The 24,328-nt window shown below is 41.8% G+C and overlaps 1 protein-coding gene across 1 annotated transcript; it reads left to right on the top strand.

The window, feature by feature from the left end:
• Positions 1 to 1,012: 1,012 nt before the first annotated feature.
• Positions 1,013 to 17,461, top strand: osgn1 (oxidative stress induced growth inhibitor 1). The gene is made up of 6 exons (XM_035778503.2): positions 1,013 to 1,309; positions 4,390 to 4,466; positions 8,016 to 8,152; positions 8,596 to 8,787; positions 11,429 to 11,520; positions 13,100 to 17,461. The coding sequence occupies exons 2-6, from the start codon at positions 4,409 to 4,411 to the stop codon at positions 14,145 to 14,147; spliced, it is 1,527 nt and encodes a 508-aa protein (XP_035634396.1). The 5' UTR covers positions 1,013 to 1,309; positions 4,390 to 4,408; the 3' UTR covers positions 14,148 to 17,461.
• Positions 17,462 to 24,328: the final 6,867 nt, after the last annotated feature.

Raw genomic sequence — 24,328 nt, forward strand, 5'->3', positions numbered from 1 at the left:
GAACGCGGCAAGTGGCCTCTGCAAGTGTGTGAACGCATGCAGGAAGGCATGCGAATTGCGGCCCCGAATTGTGGGTAGAAATCACACCGTTCTCCATTTGAGACCATTTCATTTGTCCTTGAGGGAACTCTCCATCCACCCTCGGCATCAGACCATTCAAAACAAACTTGCCCAGTTGCTTGCATGATGTTCAGTGCTATCTGTGATGCTTGGGACATCCATACCCTAAACCCTAACCCCTAGCATTCAAGATGTAAATTTCAATGGGGTAGGGATGTTCCAAGGATCCCAGATAGCGCGGATTGCATCATTAAGGAGGAAGCCTATAGTAATTTCAAGCATTATCTTCAGATGACCATGACGAGAGAGGCAGGTTGAAGTGGCCAGAGTCAGAGTTGTGCAGGAAGTGTTGTATGTTGAGGCAGTGAGAAAAGTAGAGGATGATGGGTCAAGGGTGAGGGACCCTGAGAGGATCCCATTGAGTAGATTTTTACCAGCACAGAGGGATAGGACAATGAGTGATTTATGTTTGAGTAAGGTTGGCTTCGTAGCAATGGTTATCAACTGTACTGCAGAAATGGAATGTAAACTCGCAGGAAATATATGCTGTGGTGGAAGCTGCAAAGAAGTATTTGGGTATACGAGATTTGAATTCAGAAGAACTACAGGGTGTGTTGAGGAATGGTGTCCCGTCATCCCAGTATGTTGACATGGTGCAGGAGCAGATAAGGTCAAAGTAGTGTAATGGGGGAGTGGGTTTTTAATGAGTATTGGTGGCAGTTGAAGAGAAGTAGCTAGGTATTCAACATTTGAATGCAAAAGAGTTAATGGGGTGGTAATTTACATTTTTTATGAAACATTGATATATAGGTGTAGGGTTAATTGGTGGAATTATTATTATTAGTTAGGAACCGGAATAATTAAGAGAATTTAATGTAGGTAGGCCGTGACTGGTCTCACACTTCAGTACAGTAGGTGGCGGTGTATGCACTTTAAAGTTGGATGCGATCCACCAACCCAATCCCAAAGACGAAGAAGAAGGTGACCATGAGTGGCTGGTGAACACAACGCGAATAGGAATTATAAAATTAGTTCATGCTCTTCCTCCATCGCGGGTTACCGTAACATTGCAGCATTTTACACATGTCGGTGAAAGAGTCACATAACGAGAATTTGAGGCATATCTTTAGAGGTTGCAGTCGGTTGAACCTGCCTGGGGAAGGAATCGAAGGTTTTCAACAAGGGTAGGCGTTTGATAACTAGCAACGTTTAAGGGATATCAGCGGTAGCCTTGTCTTCATAGCTATCGGTAAGTGGAAACATTGTAGTCAATATTTCAACATTTTCGTTCTCCTTATTGGGCCCATTTAACTTTTTTTCCGACGTCTTCTCGGCTTGCTAATGTGTCTGCTGGTAAATAGAGAATTTGACGTGGTTTCAATGTGCCGGTTGCCGATGGAAACCGTAGACGGGAACCCAGCATTGAAGTAGAAATCTAAATCATTTAAACAAGGCTATCAGTCTAGACGTTTTGCGTTATATTCAGGTTGTGTGTGTAACTTTAATCTATCGACAATTAGGCTACAGTCCAGTTAGAAGGCTACAGTCCAGTTAGAAGGCTACAGTCCAGTTGGAAGGCTACAGTCCAGTTGGAAGGCTACAGTCCAGTTGGAAGGCTACAGTCCAGTTGGAAGGCTACAGTCCAGTTGGAAGGCTACAGTCCAGTTGGAAGGCTACAGTCCAGTTGGAAGGCTACAGTCCAGTTAGGAGGCTACAGTCCAGTTAGGAGGCTACAGTCCAGTTAGGAGGCTACAGTCCAGTTAGGAGGCTACAGTCCAGTTAGAAGGCTACAGTCCAGTTAGGAGGCTACAGTCCAGTTAGGAGGCTACAGTCCAGTTAGGAGGCTACAGTCCAGTTAGGAGGCTACAGTCCAGTTAGGAGGCTACAGTCCAGTTAGGAGGCTACAGTCCAGTTAGAAGGCTACAGTCCAGTTAGAAGGCTACAGTCCAGTTAGAAGGCTACAGTCCAGTTAGAAGGCTACAGTCCAGTTAGAAGGCTGCGTCGGCTGGTCCACTACGAGACGATAATCGGGCTTGGTTGCGGGTACTGTGCACGTCTCGCGTAACGCATGGACGGAAATTATTGGCTATAATATAGGACCCATGATTCATTCGAACCTAGCGAGCTAATTTGACAAGCATATTGACATTTATTAAATGTATGTTTAACATGGCACATTATTTATAACCATAGCGCATTGAGTCGTTCGCAGTTATATCATAACCTCATGTGGTGCTCTGGCAGGATTACATCATTGGTACAGTGAAACAAAGACCGGCAGATGGCGGGATTGAGTCGTTTCATTTTACCGTCCAAATGGACTCTGTTTATGCAAGGCAAACCCGTTCCTAGATGTGTTCTAAGACGAAATCAACAGTACAAAACCAATGAGCGTGTATGATGAAATCAACTGAAGAAAAAAAACAAATATATGTTTTAGGCAATTGATCTTGTCATCATGATTATGAACTTTTAAACTAACATCACCAGTCTGAGGTAAAAAAGAAAGTGTAATTCCCCTCAATTGTATGTGGTCCAAAACTTCTGCATGTGTAATGTAGTAACACATTGTCCACATTATGGAAAGTAGCATAATAATCATGAATTAGATATGGAAAAATAATTATATCTTAATTTAGGATGATGGTAAATGAAGCAAACTCCCAAGATTTTTCTCATAATCACATTTTCTCTCTAGTTTAAACATTTTGTTACCTTCTTTATGAAACACCATTTTCCACTGCCACGCTATGGTGGCTAATGCTAATTCCTGACATTGAGTACAGCATTCTGACAAAGGGTAAACAGGCTACTGCAACCTGATTGGCTGAATGTGATACGCAACATCCGGAACTAGCATTAGCCACTCTAGGATGGTGATGGAAAATTGTTTCATAATGCATATTTCACCTGCTTTTTTTTTCACCTTCTCTCCATTAAATCGAGTTAAGGAGGAAAACGTTGCCTTTCCAGCCTGAATATTTTATGTTTCGAACCGGTCCATGGGGGATACGAGTGTATAACGGGCTTCGTACAGTCCCTTTAGACGTTAAGATGAAACGACCCAACATCGGCATCTGCCGGCCTTTGGGCTACCCCAGGCCTATCATACTAGGCGTAGAAAAAAGGCTGTGGGCTGAGAAAAAGTTTACTGTAAAGTTGACTTGTTTGGTTATGACTGCTTTCTTGAACAATATTTTATAGACAATCGTCTGCCAAGTGAATTTTTTATTTAACCACGAAAAGACTCTTTAGTTGAAACGTTTACAGGAGAGGTGCAGTTTGACAAATTGAGCTATTAGTTGCCCCCAGCATGACCTACCTAGACAAAATATGTAGCTGTAACGACTGCAAATGTATGCACGCTTTGATCACTGACATGTCATTCACGGACAAGTACAGACTGACACATGTACAGAAAGGCAGGCAGACAGAGACGACAGTAAGTAATGTGACAACTGAGCTCAATGTAATTCTTTGGGATGAATACAAGAAAAAAACATTTGAAATGTCAATATTTATGTTGTGGTCTGACAAAATATGTTTTTAACAAGGACATCTTAACCTATATCTTGGGTAGGCTAATATCTCACTTTAATCATATATATATATATATATAAGCCTATAAATAATATGGGTTAAAGTTTTTAAGTAATATTTAAGTAATATTGCACTGACTGTCACTAGAAAAGGTAAGGCTTGTAACAGTCAAATCTTAGTCAGTCCACATAGTTTCCTTTGCATTGTGAGTCCGGCTCAGCCGGATTGAAATGATATAAAAGCTGCTTGCTGCGCTATCACTTTAAACTTTCTGCCGAGTCACGCTTACATGCAAAGTGAGTTGTATAACCACGCTGCTTGCTGTAAGCCTCTGCAAGGATCCAGTAGGGGTCCCAGAGCTTTCTGGTATGACCTGTCTCTTCCCCCCCCCATTACTCACTTCACTACTGTACTACTTCTCCCCTTACATGCTTAAAGCTGTCCTCGCCCCCTTCCTGGTTAAATTAGATCACTATTGGACCCTTCCCAGCCATTTTAAGTGTTCTCCCTCAACTATTTGAGTTGTGTTTTAGCTGCAGTTTCCGTTCCACATTTAACTTATCTTATCTGTACACGTTCACCTTGACTTGAGGACACGGAGGCTGGTCTCGCCCAGACGGAAGTGTTTTGTTTCTTTTTATGTGCAGTTATGGAAACCAGCTTGGCAATGCTGTCGGACAGGGATGTGTCATTGGTGGACTGTGGAACTGTGGAAATGTACTGAAGTAGAAGACCAGAGCAGGAATTTAAAGGCTAATGGTTAACGTCCCTTTTTTTCTCTCCTTGCAGATAAAAGCATACAATAGCCATGGACCTGCAAAATAAAGATATCATTCCCAGAGAGATTCTGCCAGTTGTTGTCATCGGTAAGACTGGGGTAACTGGACACATTCAGCTCTGAAAGACTTGACTATAAAACCAGATTTGGTTACACGTTATTTCTACACACAGTAGGGAATTTGGTCAAAGATCTTCTCAGGGACTAGACTATGAAACTGCTACCGGTATTATAGGGAAGGAAATAACACTTTGCACAACAGTGTTTCTCTTCTGAGGCAATTTCCAAATTGCATACGGTGGGTGAAAGGATGCATTGTCACCAAAATGTCATGTGCCCTAGATCCTAGTAGACTCAAAAGGCTATCGGGTTGTTCTAAGATATGACACCCACCATCTCAGATTGTTCTAAAATGGTTTCTGTAGTTAGAAACCGTTATGATTATCATTTCTACAACATTATTTTTGTTAAAAGATCATTGGATCTCTTGAAAAAGTAAAATAATTTATTGCAGAACATGGTATTTTCATGATGTAGGATGGGACATAAACCTAACAACTTCAATTTGGTCTTTTCTATGAACAGTGAGGGGGGGAAACACCATCAAATTCACTGAAAATGCATTGCATAGGATGAAAAACAATACAGCTCCATACTATTCATAGATAACTGATACTGTATACTCATTGTTGGGTATGAGGTGTGTGGCTTAACATTTCTTTGGATTCTTACTCATAGTTAGAAAGAGACGTTTGGATGTTAAGTACTATATGTATTGAAAATTATATGAATCATGTAAATTAAAATTGTCAATTTGTTTGCAGTCAGTTACCTTAATATGTCAGACAAGATTATATTTCAACACAATAATGTCGCAGGAATGCTAATGTTATGTTTCTTACAACAAACAATGTCGGAACAGTCTGAGATGGTGGGTGTCAATCCCCTTGTACTTTTTGAGGTGGAACGACCCCATAAGAACCTAGTTTCTTAGAATGAAGGCCCTTGTGTGCTCCCCTTATAAGAAGAACACCTATCTCAAATGACTCAACTTTTTTAGCCTATTCTTAAGCGAGGCATTCTTAAAAGCCAAGTATATTTTTATACAAATACTTTTTTGACTGCTATTCATGGTGAACATATTACCACCAGTCACGAGCCATTACTGCAGTAAAATTTGACTTCACGGTAATCTCTTACGCACTCCGGACATGCTTGGTGGTACCCAACAATGACCATCAGGTCGCTAATGGCCTGGTACTCATGGACCTGTTGTCCCTAAACCACACTGACATCAATGCAAATGCAATCAAAAGTCGCATCAAACACTAATCATCAAAACAGTATCATGCTTTTAAAACTCACCTCACTGTGATTGATCAATTTGAAGAAAGAAGTTCAACAACAGGTTTCAAAGCCTAACATAACAAAATGGACAGTGCTTTCTAAGGTTGTGAATAATTCAAAACATCCATATGCATATAAGAGAGAATACGTAGGCCTATAAATGAGCCCAAAAAAGAAGGAAAAAAACAATTAAAATAATGATTGTGCCGTTATAAAATGTTGTACAATACATACGTTAAATATTTGTATGTATTTATCAGTTGTCTTTGGTAAATAATACGTATAGCCTATACTCCAAAATTAAACAAATTATTGTAATCATCTTTTGAGTGTGGACTGTTATTATGCATACCGGATGGACTGGTTACCTTATGCAACGTGCCAAACTTTCTATTCATTAGTCTGGGCGAGAACGCCTAGGTGATACTGTTTGTTCATTGATTGTTCAGGTTGTCTAACAGCGTTAGCCTACAATTTATATTTGATTTTGAATAGCCTTATAATAGGGCATAACAACATGTTCATCATTTATAGACTGACACATTACCTTATAGTTACAGAATCTCACCACTGTATTTCAATCTCCTCCCCTCTCTCCTTCATTCCTTTCTTGATTGTGCAGAGAGGGGCTGTCAACAGTTTAATGCAATATTTTTAGTTGTGAAAACATGTTACTGTTGATGCTCCCAAACAACCAGAGTAGCCTACCCAGGCTGATTTGAAAATTGAACCAGCAGGAACGCGGCCTCCATTCACTATTTGAGTGCATATGGATGACTCTTTTTTTCCTCTGGCCATTTTATAATGGGCCGTTCTTAACCAAAACTAATTTGACCTATTAGTAAAGACATAATTGAAAATAGTCTGATGGCAGCCTGAGGCAAGGAACAGAGCGTAAACGGTTGACAACTCCATTGTGTCCTCCTCCCAGAGCGCTAAGAACCTTGGCGTGATCCTGGACAACACCCTGTCGTTCTCAACTAACATCAAGGCGGTGGCCCGTTCCTGTAGGTTCATGCTCTACAACATCCGCAGAGTACGACCCTGCCTCACACAGGAAGCGGCGCAGGTCCTAATCCAGGCACTTGTCATCTCCCGTCTGGATTACTGCAACTCGCTGTTGGCTGGGCTCCCTGCCTGTGCCATTAAACCCCTACAACTCATCCAGAACGCCGCAGCCCGTCTGGTGTTCAACCTTCCCAAGTTCTCTCACGTCACCCCGCTCCTCCGCTCTCTCCACTGGCTTCCAGTTGAAGCTCGCATCCGCTACAAGACCATGGTGCTTGCCTACGGAGCTGTGAGGGGAACGGCACCTCAGTACCTCCAGGCTCTGATCAGGCCCTACACCCAAACAAGGGCACTGCGTTCATCCACCTCTGGCCTGCTCGCCTCCCTACCACTGAGGAAGTACAGTTCCCGCTCAGCCCAGTCAAAACTGTTCGCTGCTCTGGTCCCCCAATGGTGGAACAAACTCCCTCACGACGCCAGGACAGCGGAGTCAATCACCACCTTCCGGAGACACCTGAAACCCCACCTCTTTAAGGAATACCTAGGATAGGATAAAGTAATCCTTCTCACCCCCCCTTAAAAGATTTAGATGCACTATTGTAAAGTGGCTGTTCCACTGGATGTCATAAGGTGAATGCACCAATTTGTAAGTCGCTCTGGATAAGAGCGTCTGCTAAATGACTTAAATGTAATGTAATGTAAATGTAAACTTTTTTGCTTAAAATAAATAATGGATTTATTGTGATGGATATTAAATTGATTTCGACAATCTTAAATGTAGACGTTCCAAAGGCGTGCATCAGTGGCTTGTATGTGTGAAGGCCTGGAGATACTAAACGTGTTTATGTTAATTGACTGTCTATTATCGTGAGACCAGCAGTCTTTTGCCTGGCAATAACCGGCTGACAAAATTTAATGACAGCCAAAGTCTGTATCAGCCCCCAATTCATGTTAATATATTGCCTTACATAATATTAAGACACTACATTATTATATATTTTTTTACCTTTATTAAGCTAGGCAAAACAAATTATTATTTTCAATGACGGCCTAGGAACAGTGGGTTAACTGCCTTGTTCAGGGGCAGAACGACAGATTTTTACCTTGTCAGCTCGGGGATTTGATCTTGCAACCTTTTGGTTACAAGTTCAACGCTCCAACCACTAGGCTACCTGCCGCCCCAGGTAGCCTAGTAGCCTAGCCTACATAAACAAACAAAAACTGTAGTGGTTAAATTGATTCAACTTGTCTGAACTTGCACCTCTTTCCCTTTCTCTCCTAGGTAACGGCCCCTCGGGCATCTGCCTGTCATATCTGTTGTCAGGTTACACCCCCTACCTGTCTCCAGAGGGCACTCACCCTAACCCCCTACTGCAAGGCAAGCTGGATCAACAGCCTCGTTTGTCATTGTTGGAGCTGGTAAGAATGACACCTCGTCTGTCTTCACAATGTCTCTGTGACAACTCGCATTTTACATCTAGCGTGGTGGGTGTTGGTTTACAGTTGCCCGGGGTGGTTGTAGGTGCTAGTTAAAATGTTCTGTAAAATGCTGTCTGTTTGCGTTTACCATTAAGATTTATTGTTTGTTATTAGTTCTGCAACTATTACTACCTGTATGTATGCTCAGTAGAAATCTTTCTGTGGCCCTAAGTAAGGTCTGTATGTAGGCTACAGGAGGGTTTTGTAAATAAAGTTGTGTCCATGTTACAAGCTTAGTAAAAAGCTTTATTTGTGTCCTTGATAAAGGGTGGCATTTTGTTTTTCAATGAGCTAGACCCTAAAACAAATTATATAATAGGTAGGTAGGGCTACATACCACAGTCTTTGTACTAAGTTGTTTACGTGTTTGTTTCTGTGTGCAGGACCTGGAGTACCTGTGTGAGGGACTAGAGGGCCGCTCCTCCAACCCCGTGGCTGTGCTGTTTGACTCCCTGCTCCTGCCAGACAGTGACTTTGGGCTGGACCATGCCTCACCCCTGCTTTGGCGCTACGAACCGGAGCGGGCCACCCCACACCTGGTGCTTGGCAAAGGACCTCCAGGAGGAGCCTGGCATGTAAGTGCCCAGTCCATAATAATTGCCCAATACAATGTTGAGCCCCTGGTCCCCACTTTGTGCAGATCTAAAAAGGATTGGTTATTCCACGAATTCCAACTTGTCCTTGTGATGTTGCTCACAACAATCTAATCATTTTCAGATACACACAAGGTTCTTTTTGGAAGGGGCCAGGTGGTGATTTGCAATTGGGTAAAAAAATTGGGTCATAAACGCATTCTTTGCTAACATTCAGGATTGGTCTGTCACAGCCTTAAATCTCTGAAGTCTGTCTAAATCTCTGAAGGCCTTAGGTATTTTATTAGGATCCCCATTAGCTGTTGCTGAAGCAGCAGCTACTCTTCCTGGGGTCTATACAAAACATAAAACAGAACATCAATAGACAAGAACAGCAAAAGGACTGAACTACACAAATGTAAAATAAGAACAATAGAACCAAAAAAGGTCCTACGGACAGTTGCATGCATACATAAACTCGCACGCATACATAAACTCAGCAAAAAAAGAAACGTCCTCTCACTGTCAACTGTGTTTATTTTCAGCAAACTTAACACGTGTAAATATTTGTATGAACATAACAAGATTCAAAAACTGATACATGAACTGAACAAGTTCAACAGACATGTGACTAACAGAAATGGAATAAGCATCACCACAAGTACATAAATAATACAGCTGACAACACGGTTTACAGATGGATATAGTTTGCAACTCAGTTTGTAAGTTCTGGGGGGGGGCAGTTACTGTATTTATTCAATTGACTTATACTGGTAGAGATGAATGATTTGTTGTTAAGGTGGACTCTATCGGCGGTACTCCTGGTTGAGTGGGTGTGTCAGGTCGGTGGCAATTCTCGCTTCTGCCCTTGACTAGAGGTCGACAGATTAATCGTAATGGCCGATTTTAATTAGGGCCAATTTCAAGTTTTCATAACAATCGGAAATCTGTATTTTTGGGCGCCGATTTTTATTATATTTTTTTATACCTTTTTTTATTTAACTAGGCAAGTCCGTTAAGAACAGATTGTTATTTTCAATAGCGGCCTAGGAACGGTGGGTTAACTGCCTCGTTCAGGGGCAGAACGACAGATTTTTACCTTGGATACCCCGAGCTGACAATCTTGCAACCTTACAGTTAACTAGTCCAACGCAATAACGACCTGCCTCTCTCTCGTTGCACTCCACAAAGAGACTGCCTGTTACGCGAATGCAGTAAGCCAAGGTAAGTTGCCAGCTGGCATTAAACTTATCTTATAAAAAACAATCAATCATAATCACTAGTTAACTACACATGGTTGATGATATTACTAGATATTATTTAGCGTGTCCTGCGTTGCATATAATCTGACTAAGCATACAAGTATCTGACTGAGCGGTGGTAGGCAGAAGCAGGCGTGTAAACATTCATTCAAACAGCACTTTCGAGCGTTTTGCCAGCAGCTCTTCGTTGTGCGTCAAACATTGCGCTGTTTATGACTTCAAGCCTATCAACTCCCGAGATGAGGCTGGTGTAACCGAAGTGAACTGGCTAGCTAGTTAGCGCGCGGTAATAGTGTTTCAAACGTCACTCGCTCTGAGCCTTGGGGTGGTTGTTTCCCTTGCTCTGCATGGTTAACGCTGCTTTGAGGGTGGCTGTTGTTGTGTTGGTGGTTCGAGCCCAGAGAGGAGAGAGGAGAGGGACGGAAGCTATACTGTTACACTGGCAATACTAAAGTGCCTATAAGAACATCTAATAGTCAGTTAATGAAATCCAAATGGTATAGAGAGAAATGCTCCTATAATTCCTATAATAACTACGACCTAAAACTTCTTACCTGGGAATATTGAAGACTCATGTTAAAAGGAACCACCAGCATTCATATGTTCTCATGTTCTGAGCAAGGAACTGAAACGTTAGCTTTCTTACATAGCACATATTGCACTTTTACTTTCATCTCCAACACTTTGTTTTTGCATTATTTAAACCAAATTGAACATGTTTCATTATTTACTTGACGCTAAATTGATTTTATTGATGTATTATATTAAGTTAAAATAAGTGTTTATTCAGTATTGTTGTAATTGTCATTATTACAAATAAATAAATAAAAAATAGTTCGATTTTAATTGGTATCATCTTTTTTGGTCCTCCAATAATCTGTATCGGCGTTGAAAAATCATAATTGGTCGACCTCTACCCTTGACACTCTCTCCAAGAACAGCACTTCCATGTTCTTGACATGAACTCCACTGATTTTGATTGACAGCTTTACTATTTTGTGTAATTGTTTTTTTGTTTGAGATGGATAGTTATAGTCAATCTCTTGGTAAATTCCTTACATAGTATACTTATCCATGACATATAAACAACATTTTTCACTAACTAATGGCATGTAGCTCGTAAAACCACCTGTAGTTTGCATACCTGCAAATCCATTGGCATGTAAAACAGCAAGGGACAAATGCAGACCATTGCTTTCTGGGGAAAAAGGTGGGTGGGTGAAATATGCATCTGATGACCATTGACCAGAACACTTTGGGCCCTGGACAAAAGTAACACCATTTATAGGAAATAGGATGCCATTTGGGACACAAAGGTTTGCATATGTGGCTTTCAGCCTTGTGGTTAATGGTGCTGCTGTTTTGTGTGTTTGTCTTCTTAGGCGATGGAAGGCTCCATGCTCACTCTCAGCCTGGCTAACTGGATGGAACTGCCCGGCCTGAAGCTTAAAGAGTGGATGAGAGAAAAGCGCAGGTGGGTCCTCCTGACAAGCTACAGCACCATTAAGGAAAAAATTGACAAAATTAACTTTTCTTTTGGTATTTTTTTCATTCATCCACAGAAGTAAAGATTCACTTGCCACATCATGGTGATGATGTGTTTTGCGGCAGGTGACATTTTCCTTTTTTTAAATCCAATATCTTGAATCCTGACATGCTAAATATTTTGGGACTGTATTACACTGAACAAAAATCAAACAATTTCAAAGTGTTACAATTCAAATAAGGAAATAATTTTATTGAAATTAATTCATTTTCCCCTTATCTATGAATTTCACATGACGGATACAGATATATCTGTTGGTCACAGATACCTTGAGGTAGGGGCGTGGATCAGAACCAGTCAGCCTCGTACAGCGTGACATCTCCTTTCCATAGAGTTGATCGGGCTGTTGATTGTAGCCTGTGAAATTTTGTCCCACTCTTCTTCAATGGCTGTGCGAAGGAATCCTGAACCGATCCCTTTGCCATGGGGCCGTGCTCATGCTGAAACATTAGTTGATGGCAGCGGATGAATAGCACAACAATGGGCCTCAGGATCTTGTCACGGTATCTCTGCATTTAAATTGCCATCAATAGAATGCAGTTTTGTTTGTTGTCCGTAGCTTATGCCTGCCCATATCATAACTGCACCGCCACCATGGAGCACTCTGTTCACAACAGCAAACCACTCGTCCATACAACGCCATACACGCTGTCTGCCATCTGCCTGGTACAGTTCAAACCGGGATTCATCCGTGAAGGGCACTCATCTCCAGCGTTGAAGGTGAGCATTTGCCCACAGCGCAGAACTGCAGTCAGGTCAAGACCCTGGTGAGGACAATGAGCACCCAGATGAGCTTTCCTGAGACTGTTACTGACAGTTTGTGCAAAAATTCTTAGGTTATGCAAATCCACAGTTTCATCAGTTATCCGGATGGCTGGTCTCAGATGATCCCGCAGTGTGAATAAACCGGATGTGGAGGTCCTGGGCTGGCATGGTTACACATGGTCTGCAGTTGTGAGGCCAGTTGGAAGAACTGCCAAATTTTCTACAACGAAGTTGAAGGCATCTTATGATAGAAACTAACATTCGATTATCTGTCAACGCCTCCGGTGGACATTCCACCAGTCAGCATTCCAATTGCACGCTCCATCAACTTAAGACATCTGTGACACAACTGCACATTTTAGAGTGACCTTTTATTGTCCCCAGCACAAGGTGAACCAGTTTTTGGTGTGAATTTTTCCTTTAAGTGGCCACAGTCGAATCAGCCATTCCAGATTGACCTTATCACTGTTACTGAATCGGAGTGTTCACTTAAGGGAATATTCTTGTTTGCATGTATTTTTTTCTGTGTTGAGCCGCTTAGGAACTAGGATTAGCTACCAGTATTAATGCCTTAGGTTAAGTGAAAATAGAGGCAAAACAAATGTGGTTTTGTGTCAAAGACAAGTGGCTGGTGAGTGAGGCTGTTTTTTTGTTTTCATTCAGGTTTTGTCCCCAAGGACCTTTTTTTTGTGTGTATTTTAAACACGGGTGTCTGACCCTCATAATTAAATCTTTGTTTCAGGAACGTCCGTAACGACAGGGCCACCCCCACCGAGATTGCCTCCTACTACCAGCACTATGTCAACCAGATGGGCCTGGAGGACAGCTTCGCCTGCGGCACCACCGTCACCTCCATACAGAGGGTGAACTGCGAGGGGGCCAGCAGCCGTTCCTTTTGGAAAGTCCAGGGGACCCAGAAGAGGGAGGCTGACGAGCTGGGGGAAGGAAGTCTGTCAGAGGTCCCCTTTATAGTATGCGCAGACTCCGTGGTTCTGGCCACGGGCACCCATGACATCCCGGCCCGTCTGGGTGTGGAAGGTGAGGGTCTCCCCTTTGTGTGCCACAGCTTCTGGGAGCTGGAGGCAGCAATCTCCAGAGGCCAGCTGGACCACACCTCAGACCCGGTACTGGTGGTGGGAGCCGGGCTGACAGCGGCCGACGCTGTCCTGGCAGCTCACCACCTCAACACGCCTGTGTACCACGCCTTCCGGCGCTCGGTCACCGACCCAGGCCTCATCTTCAACCAGCTTCCCAAGCTCCTCTACCCTGAGTACCACAAGGTGCACCAGATGATGACACAGCAGCAGCATGGCCAAGACATCCCCAGCTCTGGGGGAATGGGCACCCTGGTGGACCAACAGGAAAACAACACCGCCTCCATGTCCACTGGCTCCTACCCAGGCTACGTCAGCCTGCCCAAACACCGGGTGGTGGCCTTCAAGCCTGACAGGAAGTGCGTGCTGGAGGGGGAGGACGGATGTCGCACCGTGCTGCAGGTCTCCATGGCCCTGGTGCTGATTGGCGCCCACCCCAACCTGTCCTTCCTCCCTGAGAACGGACGGCCCCTCGGCCTCAACCCCCAGGAGCCAATCACGTGCCGGCGGAACCCCCTGGAAGTTGACCCATACACGTACGAGTCGGTGTCAGAGGGGGGTCTGTACGCCATGGGGCCTCTAGTTGGGGAGAACTTTGTCCGCTTCCTCAAGGGGGGAGCTTTAGCCATCGCTAGCGACCTCGCCAAGAAGCAGCGGGCCAAGGAGGGGAATCTCACCACCCTGCGTGTGTCCTAGACTCCTAGGGGTTAAGAGTTGCGACAGGAGTAAACTGCTCCTAAGGCCTGTGTTGTTATTATTATTATTATTATTATTATTATGTAGGCTGGGCTGGTCAGCTCAGGCTAAAAGACTGAAGCGCAATCTGTGACAATACGACCTGCACCAGTCCCAATATTCCTCAAAGGACATTGCCACTCTCTCTGACTCCGCTGAGAGATTAATTTAATATTTTTACCAGGGCAGGAGATTAGGCCGGGTTGATGTGTAGCTAATCATATGGTGCAAGGGTAGAATCCAATGAGTATAGAGTACCACAGTATGAGTCATAATACCCATAGAACATAGCGGTCAAACAGGCGGTCAAACAGGCGAATGGTTCCAATAGTGTTTACACCATTTTCCCCATAGGGGATGAACTATAAATGCCATTATTATCTGGATGAGACTGCTGACTCGAGGCAAAGGTAAGAATATCTGTATGAACTATGATAGCTAAATGTAGTAATTAAGAAATTGGCAAAATGTATTTAAATGGACAATTCTGTGGTCTGGCTTGTGTAATTTTAAATTGACACAATACCTCTTAGCAAAGGTGTCAGATTTGTAGTTTTGCAGGGATTTGTAGTTTTGCATGTCTGCTTTGATGTGAATTAGCATTTTCAAATCAGTAAATAGGACCTAATATATTGATAAAAGTCACCTTGTCCTAGAGAGATTTACATGGTTATCCAAGCGTCATGCCAGGGTAAGCCTACACGAAACACGGCACTTATTTTAAGTGTTTCTAAAATCCCCTATGGGAAAAATGTGGAAAAACAGTTGGAGCCATTTCCCTGTTTGACCACTAGATTTGATGGGTATTATGACACCTCCACTGTGGGGCGCAATTTGGTTCCTCATCAAGTATGCTAGCCCTATACTACATATGTAGTTTGAGTTAGCAAGGTAACTCTGAGTTCAACTTTGGATAACCAGTACCATGAAAGTGGCTCACCTTATAGCCAGGTAAATGTTCTATGGCCACGAATCCTTCAGAACTAACCTGCTCCAGGGCAGGTTAACTCGGGTCTAAATGCATTTAACCTGAATTAAGTGTTTTAGCCACGAGTTGAGGACCAATAAAGTCAGATTCCCTCATTCTCCCCAAGATTGCGTCATCATCCACTTAATTTGAGGAAGATGACTGATTTTAAATATTTATTCATCAATTGTTTTTGTTAAAATAGTCATTTTAAAATACCTATCACATTACACATTAAGTAATGACAAATGCATTTGAAACTTCATGCACAGTAAAACCTTTTTTGACTTAATTCAATTATTTTATTGGTAGGGTTGTGGAATAAAGGTGCTAGTGCATTGATATCCACAGCAAAGTAATAAAATAAAGATGGCACTCCTAAAAGTCTATTTCACACAACAGCCTGCTGAATTTACTTAACTTTTTGGCACAAATTAAAATGGCACTGACTTGCCCATGCATTGTCTCAATGAAGAGTTCATGGTTCAACTAGCCACGAGCGACATGCAGTTAGTTATAAGCCTGCTAGAGTTCGCGGCAGGCGGAACAGCAATATCCACCGTCGTAGTACGGACGAAGCCTGAGCTGAAATGGGAAAACCCTGTGTTAGCTATAGGTTTCTTTGTTGTATACCCCTCTTGTTTGAAAACTCAAACGCCAACGTAACTTCTCAGCTAAATCTTTGAGATTAGCTCTTTTGTTGCATTGGTTTTCCATTGTAAATCCATTTTGAAAGTGTAGAAACACATTACATTTACCATGCCATGACGTTTAATGGATTCTCTGAAATGAGAATGGTATCGTATTAATTTAATTTTTACGGACCTGTATGTTTGCCTTTCTGCAATATCCAATGAAAAATGAAGTATCTTTGTACGATAATCATCCCTATGTCAGCAACTGTGTCTATATTAGCATCTTTCACAAACAAGAATTTGAGCTTGCCAAGCGGAGTTTGTTGTTTCATTCCTGGTAGTTTTTCAATCTGTTAGACCTTTAAATGTATCTGTTTTATTCTATTTTTTTAACCAGAAGATATGTTTAAGGGGCTATTCTCTTGATTTATTTGCAGTAAACACTTAAAGGTAATATGTTTGAATTAAGAATTAGTGTCAGTTTATCACCATGATCATGCTCAATTTGAGACTAGGCTAATTAGGAAATCTATGTTTAAGGCCCATGTGCATTCTCACCAATCTGGGGTGACTTTCCTGAAAGCTTTGTAGCCAATGTTGTATTTTAATTATCTTGACAACCCAGACACCGCTCTTAATTCGTTCACATACAGATTGACTACTAAATGTTGCTACTTTCTCACTGATATGGGTCTGGGTGGTGGAGACTGTGTACTGTCAGCTGTTAAGCTTCAGGGAAACACTTATTTTTATCATCCAGAGAGAATTGTCATTTTGTGCTATCGGTTTTCTCTTGTACATGTTTGTCCAGATGGTGCCTTGGCCAATTGCATACTCTGAGCTTCTGTTACTGCCCCAGCAGCATTTGATCTCGAGCCAGTGCCTTAAGACACATTGCCATTACCAAACTGGAAATGTATAAACTTATCATACAACCACTAGGTGGCCACATCAAAAATTATATTATTCCACAGGTGTACAAAAAGTGTATTGAAGGCCTATAATGCTCTTGTAAAGTTGTGGGGCCATGTATTAAGACATCCTTTAAGAGACAATATTCATATGTCAACCAGAAACATTTTAAACATGTCTAATTGAATCTAGTTTAGAAACTAGTTACAAATACATTCAAAGCAGCGCACTATTGACAGTCTCTTTAAAGGCAGCTCTATGAGTGTCATGAAAAAATACAACATAGTTGGTTTCATATGGCTCCTTAGCACTTGCTACACAAGGCAGTAAGACCAATGACCCACTGGTCTTTTCCATGCCAGATGTTTGTCCAATCTTACATTTTAAACTGTTACACAATGCTAAGTTCTTCTTAAAAATAAATGTAAGATACACTTTTTTTTCTTCATTCATTCATGGTCTCAGACAATCGTTTTGAAATCCGCAGAACCCTGACCGATCAATAGAAAAGAGACCCGATGCAATATTTTCAGAGAATCTAATATTGTTTTTGTTCACATTTGCTATAAATTGTTCTTCACCACTGTAACCAAATTCTGAGAGTTGTGGATCATTGGTTGTTTATTTTTGGGAAAATGTTCATTCAAAAAGTTTGATAGGTGGCTATCATGATTTCACTTGAGTGTTTTCCATGTTGATTTACATGCACTACAAATGCAGGATTTTCTATGGATCCTTTGTATTAAATATACTATTTTCAACTAATTGTTTTTTCCCTGATTACTATGCCACTAGCACTGAATTAATTAATGCATTATTTTTATTGGGCAGATATTAAATACATAAAGTTGCCTCATTCATTGAGTATGACAATGCATACATACATTGAGGATAAGAGCACAAAGTATTGACTTATTTCCATGTCCTATCATGTGTGTAGTGAGAATGGACAGCTTGGGCAAGACTGGCTTTGTATTTTGCACTTCACATTACACTCAGTGTAAGAAATGTCTATTTCCCTCACTTGATCCACCAGATGGCAGGCTATTCTAACCATTCAGTTTGCACTAACCCTATCTGGGTTCATGGGAAGTCCATATTCTAACCATAACTCTTACCACAACCTTTTTAAATGTCTACTTCAATGGGGGGATGACCCAAGGATTCCATTTATACTTTGCCATTCAGTTAGCAACCGGTTTGCATACCATGTGGAATGCAGTCCTACTGATGATACTTATGTATTATAATGTGAACTTCTTAAAGGCTATTTTCCTTTTCATACCCCAGAAACTCAGCTGTTGAAGGTAGACTCTGCGATATGACATAGATGCAGAAAGTAAACGGTATAGTGGGTAGATTTCTGCAACAACTAAGAACGTTGAAGTGCAACGCTCAACTTTTCCGCTGTTTTGGTTCCCTGGCTACCAGCGTGAATCAAAGTTGTGCATCTCGGTCATCTCCATCTGCGGTGCTGCTTGTTGCAACTTAATTTAGCTGAGTCTACCTTTAAAAGATGCACTACAGGATCTTAACCACAACAATCTTAAGCACTGAATTGGATTGTTAACCTATCATACAAATTGCATCAGAAAATATTTATATATACAGTACCAGTTAAATGTTTGGACACACCTACTCATTCCTTACACAGCCTGGAGGTGTGTTTTGGGTCATTGTCCTGTTGAAAAACAAATGATAGTCCCACTAAGGGCAAACCAGATGGGATGGTGTATCACTGCAGAATGCTGTGGTAGCCATGCTGGTTAAGTGTACTTTGAATTCTAAATAAATCTCAGACAGTGTGACCATTTAAGCACCATCACACCTCATCCTCCATGCTTCACGGTGGGAACCACACATATGGAGATCAGTGGTTGGAACCAAAAATCTCAAATTTGGACTCATCAGACCAAAGGACAGATTTCCACCAGTCTAATGTTCATTACTCGTGTTTCTTGGCCCAAGCAAGTCTCTTCTTATTGGTGTCCTTTAGTAGTAGTGCTTTCTTTGCAGCAAATCGACCATCAAGGCCTGATTCACACAGTCTCCTCTGAACAGTTGATGTTGAGATGTGTCTGTTACTTGAACTCTGTGAGGCATTTATTTGGGCTGCAATTTCTTAGGCTGGTAACTCCAGTGAACTTATCCTCTGCAGCAGAGGTAACTGGGTCTTCCTTTCCTGTGGCAGTCCTCATGAGAGCCAGTTTCATCATAGCTTTTGATGGTGTTTGCCACTGCACTTGAAACATTCAAAGTTCTTTAAGTTTTCCGCTTTGACTGACCTTCATGTCTTGAAGCAACGATGGACTGTCGTTTCTCTTTGCTTATTTGAGCTGTTCTTGCCATAATAGGGACTTGGTCTTTTATCAAATAGGGCTATCTTCTGTATACCACCCCAACCTTGGCACAACACAAGTGATTGGCACAAACGCATTAAGAAGGAAAGAAATTACACAAATTACCTTTTAATAACGCACACCTGTCAATTGAAATGCATTCCAGGTGACTACCTCATGAAGCTGGTTGAGAGAATGCCAATAGTGTGCAATGCTGTCAAGGCAAAGGGTGGATACTTTGAAGAATCTCAAATATAAAATATATATACTTTCTTGGTTACTACATGATTCCATATGTGTTGTTTCATAGTTTTGATGTCTTCACTAATATTCTACAATGTAGAAAATAGTAAAAATAAAGAAAAACCCATGAGTAGGTGTCCAAACTTTTGATTGGTACTATATATTTTTTTGCAGGACATAACATATACGAAATGGATGAAGTAGTACACAATTTGATGACCTAGTACACAAGAAACAAGGAAAATGTTGGGCTCGTGAGCACCACTTTCAAAACTACTGACTGAAATTATACAAAAGCTTGAGAGTGCATCTTTAATGTTTCTGGGTAGTGCAGTTCAGTTAATCTTTATTCAACACAATGCTAATGTTTCCCAGTGATTCAGGAATGCGACGCATCAAATACTCACACATTTCCCCCACAGACAACCACTAGGGTCAATTCATATGCTGCCCATGAATTGCATCTTAATTTGTTGTGGTTATTGTTGTTGTTGTTTTTTACAGTTGCTATGAGACAGCAGATTTGAGGGATCACTCTTTGATTATCTGTCTTCTTTGAGTATTTACAGAGCCCCCTGCTCTTCTATAGCCTGGGAAGACAATCTCTGCAAGAGTAGCCTAAGTATATTTCTGTCTTTCAATAAGTGTTGTTGGTATAGTCTGACTAGGGCAATTCAAAGTAAGTGCTGCCCTTACCTAGTTGCCTACTTAATCATTGCTTTGAACTGCTGAATGCTCAGCAACTTTGAATGCTGAATGCTCAGCACATTCCTAGCTTTCTTTCCTACTTTCCTTCCCTAGCTTCCTTTCCTATATCAATTTCCTCCTTTCCCAGCTTCCTTTCCTTACTCCCTTTTGATCCCTAGTTTCCTTTCCTCCTTTCCCAGCTTCCTTTCCTCCTACTATAGTAGTGGCTTTGGGCATTCTACACTGCTACTACTGCTACTATTACAGTCAATATAACAGTAGCAGCAAATCAGTTGCCCTGTGGTAGTGTCCACCCTGAAATTGGAAGGGTGGGGGTTCGATCCCTGATTGAGTCTTACCAACCAAAGACTTGACCTGATGCACCTCTGTGTGTTTTTTACAGACTAAAATAAATCAAATGTGCAAATGATCATGCGAAAATGCAAAGATTGTGTGATTGTGCCATGTCTGAAGTTATTGTGATTTTCTCCAAGTCCCACTAATGTATTCCAGCACCTGTCAAATCCAAGCCATCTGACATTAAAATATTGAATATTGAAGTGTTACACCCTCTATAGCCATTAGGGTTATTATGTGTCGATTATTACTCAGTTTTGGGACGAAAGCTTCAGGCAACACATCTAATCCACAGCAGGAACTTCCATGTTTGGCCTTGTTGTAAGTATTGGAAAGCAGCCAGATCAGGAACTCCTTATATGGGCACAGCCTTGTCATATTGGGATGTCGCCCGGAGCAGGAACTCCATACATGGGCACCGGCATTCATATTGTAACACAGCCCTGGAGCAGGATCTCCATATATGGTCCCAAACACCCATTTTGGAACTAAGCCTATTAGTAAGGAACTCCATAAATACACATAGAGCTGTGACCATGCCAACTTTCATCCAATCTTCATTAGCCACAAGCCCACCCCCAATGCCCTCTGCCAAATCAACAACCCTCATAGTATGTTAACAGCATATACCTTCATGTCTTTGTACTTCTGCTAAACATGCAAGTTGTACTGCACGTTTGGGGAGCTCTTTTTGCCTCAGGGGGATGCGGTTTCTGTCATGTCTGTCCCAGAAAAGATCAGGTCCCTGCCTACTAGAGAAGCTGCCTTTGCTGGGGCCCCTGCCTTAACCCCCACACCTACTTGGGGCTGATCTCAGCCTGCCATCCATCCTCAGGCTGCTCCCACCAGTGCTGCTCTAGGTTGCCACGCCAATGGGAATGCCTGAGCCCACTTCCCGCCATGCCATTCCAAGTTGGTGCCCTCTGGTATCAAGATTGAGGCCCAAATGTGTGAAGTCCTGACCAGAAGGGGAGTCTGCCACTCCCCTGCAGACTGCAAGTCAGCCACTGTCTGAGTACTGAGGCTGCTGCACACACCTTCTCTCTAGCAGCCGGCCCAAGCTCCCGCTCCCGCTTCCACCTCAAACCCACCCACCTCGCTGTCTGAGCTGCGCCCTTGCTGAGCCCGGACTGGGCCTCCTGCCCTCACTCACATTCTCTCCTGCAGCCCAGATTAAGCTCCCACCTCCACAGTGACCCCTGACTGCACCGTGTACCTCCCACTTCCACAGCGCCCCTCCAGCATTCCCTGCGACCTTCCCACATCGAGCCCTGACCCTGCACCCTCTGTTGCTGGTGATCAGGCCTTTGTAGCTTGATCCTTTTTTGGGGGGTCTACCTCCCTAACTGCGACCATCCTATGTCACGTATGGCCACAAACACCTCCGTTCCCACTAGTTCCCTATCAGGACATACCCTTAAGCAGCCTCTATAAACTTGAAAGTTTAATGTCAATGTGATGTGCACAAGTACAGTGAAATGCATTTCTTGCGCGTTCTAAACCCAACAACAAAGTAATTGTAAAAATAACATAAGGTAGACCAAAAACACACTAATGAAAATAAATAACACGAGAAGTAGGCAAGCTATAGTCAGGGTCAGTTCCAATACTATATTTACAATGTGCAGGGATACTGGCGTGATAGCAGTAGCATCTTCAGAAGGTATTCACATGCCTTGACTTTTTCCACATTATGTGTTACAAAGTGGGATAACATTTTTTTTTCATTCAATGATCTACACAACACTAATGTAAAAGTAGAACAATTCTAACATTTGTAAAACATTTTATGAAATGAAGATAGTGGGTTGAACACTTTAAAAAGAAAGTGTAAATCCATGTTAGAATCACCTTTGGTAGTGAGTCTGAGTCTTTCTGGGTAAGTCTCTAAGAGCTTTGCAAACTTGGATTGTACAATATTAACACTTTATTTCAAAAATTATTCTAGCTCTGGTTGATCATTGCTAGATAGCCATTTTCAAGTCTTGTCATAGACAGTGGCGGTTTTAGCATGTAGATTTTGGTAGGGCAAAAAAAAAAAGTGGAATGCATGCCAGCAAAGCCACAACACTAAACAATACATTAATTGCGCTATAAGGCTGCCTACAAACTGTTAGGGCCTACATAAAGCTGTCCCAACATCTTACCACTGTTACACCTGGCTATCAGCGGAGCCTTGTCTGACAGTGAAAAAGTTCATTCAGCCTCATTTACTGCCCTTTAAAAAAACAACGGCTGATATGGTTGACTTGCTGAAACAAATGTGGTGTAACGGATGTAACGTTAGTCAATAACTATTTGTTTACAACTTTTGTTAAAAGTTAACACTTGTTAACGAGTTAACATTTCTGAGCGTATTATATCATCATATATATATATATATATATATATATACATATCATGCATTGTTGACAGCATGGCCAATGTTGAATGTTTAGCATTTGAAACTTGGAAAAGAGTCCCTTAATCCCATTTTTGGCACCACACAGCCACGGTCACTAATTAATTCCAAACCACTCTTTGAATTTGCGATTTCCAATTTGTGTAATGTATATGTCCAATGGCCGATGAACACCGATACGTTTTATTTCGAATTTCTCATTTGTCTTCATATGACACGGAATAAAAAGGATTAGCCAGTAGATTGTCAACTTGATTCATGATGATGATGATGACTACTAGCTAAGATTGTGAAAGTATGATGTTGACATGATCAGTCCAGTCAAAGCAACTGTAGATATGTGATTTGACGTAATTTTATCTGTGGCCAATGACCTTGAGCCTTCTTGGATGGGCACTTCTATGGCAGCAGCCGAAGGGCTAAAAATGTCAAGGTCTCCTCTTATACTTGACAGTGACGTAAAGTCCCCATGAGTGACAGAACACTAAGCCAATCAAGGCGCAAAGCTCCGTATTTTCTACTGGCTTGCCCCACCACAGAAAGCACTGAGCTCGGCTGAAACACCTGCATTTAAAAAAGAGACCATATTTGTGTGCGGCTTTATTAACTCAATGATAGTTTTACATTGTTTGCAAACTGATATGTGACACGTATTAATGCCCTACCTATTCTGAATAATGGGTCGCCACTGGCCATAGATATAAGTAGATTTAAGTCAAAATTGGAACTAGGCCACTCAGGAACATTTGTGTATAGTTGGTCTTTTTTTTGTTTTGGCTATTATCCAGCTGAAAGGTACATTTGTCTCCCAGTGTCTGGTGGAAAGCAGAAAAAACAGGTTTTTCACAAGGATTTTGCATGTGCTTAGCTCTTTCGTTTTATTTTTATCATTTAAAAAAGACAAGTTCTTGCCGATGACAAGTATACCCATAACATGATGGAGCCACCACCATGCTTAAAAATATGAAGAGTGGTACTCAGTGATGTGTTGGATTTATCCCAAACATTGCGCTTTGTATTCAGGACAAAGTTCATTTCTTTGCTTCATTTCTTGCAGTTTTACTTTAGTGCCTTATTGCAAACATGATGCATGTTTTGGAATATTTTTATTCTGTACAGGCTTCCTTCTTTTTTATAGGTTAACTACAATGTTGTTGATCCATCCTCAGTTTTCAATCTCAGCCATTAAACTCTGTTTTAAAGTCACCATTGCTCTCATGGTGAAATCCCTGGGCAGTTTTCTTCCTCTCCGGCAACTGAATTAGGAATGACGCCTATATCTTTGTAGTGACTGGGTGTAAAGGTTACACCATCCGACATGTAATTAGCAACTCCACTATGCTCAAAGGGATATTCAATGTCTGCTACCAATAGGTGTCATTGTTCATCCACACAGACCAGGGAAAACCTCCCTGGTCTGTGTGGATGAATCTGTTAGAAATTCACTGCTCAACTGAGAGACCGTACAATTATCTGTATATGTGGGGTACAGAGCATGGGTGTAAAGTACTTAAGTAAAAAGTACTTTAAAGTACTACTTAAGAAGTTTTTTGGGGTATCTGTACATTACTACTTATTTTGGACAACTTTTACTTTTACTT

Source organism: Oncorhynchus keta, chromosome 10 (genome assembly GCF_023373465.1).
Source record: "Oncorhynchus keta strain PuntledgeMale-10-30-2019 chromosome 10, Oket_V2, whole genome shotgun sequence".
NCBI classification, from domain to species: Eukaryota; Metazoa; Chordata; class Actinopteri; order Salmoniformes; family Salmonidae; genus Oncorhynchus; species Oncorhynchus keta.

Coding starts and splice junctions, on each gene's coding strand:
- osgn1 (XM_035778503.2), top strand. CDS start 4,409: ATGGACCTGCAAAATAAAGATATCATTCCCAGAGAGATTCTGCCAGTT. Junction 4,467..8,015: donor TCTGCCAGTTGTTGTCATCG/GTAAGACTGGGG, acceptor TTTCTCTCCTAG/GTAACGGCCCCTCGGGCATC. Junction 8,153..8,595: donor GTTTGTCATTGTTGGAGCTG/GTAAGAATGACA, acceptor TTCTGTGTGCAG/GACCTGGAGTACCTGTGTGA.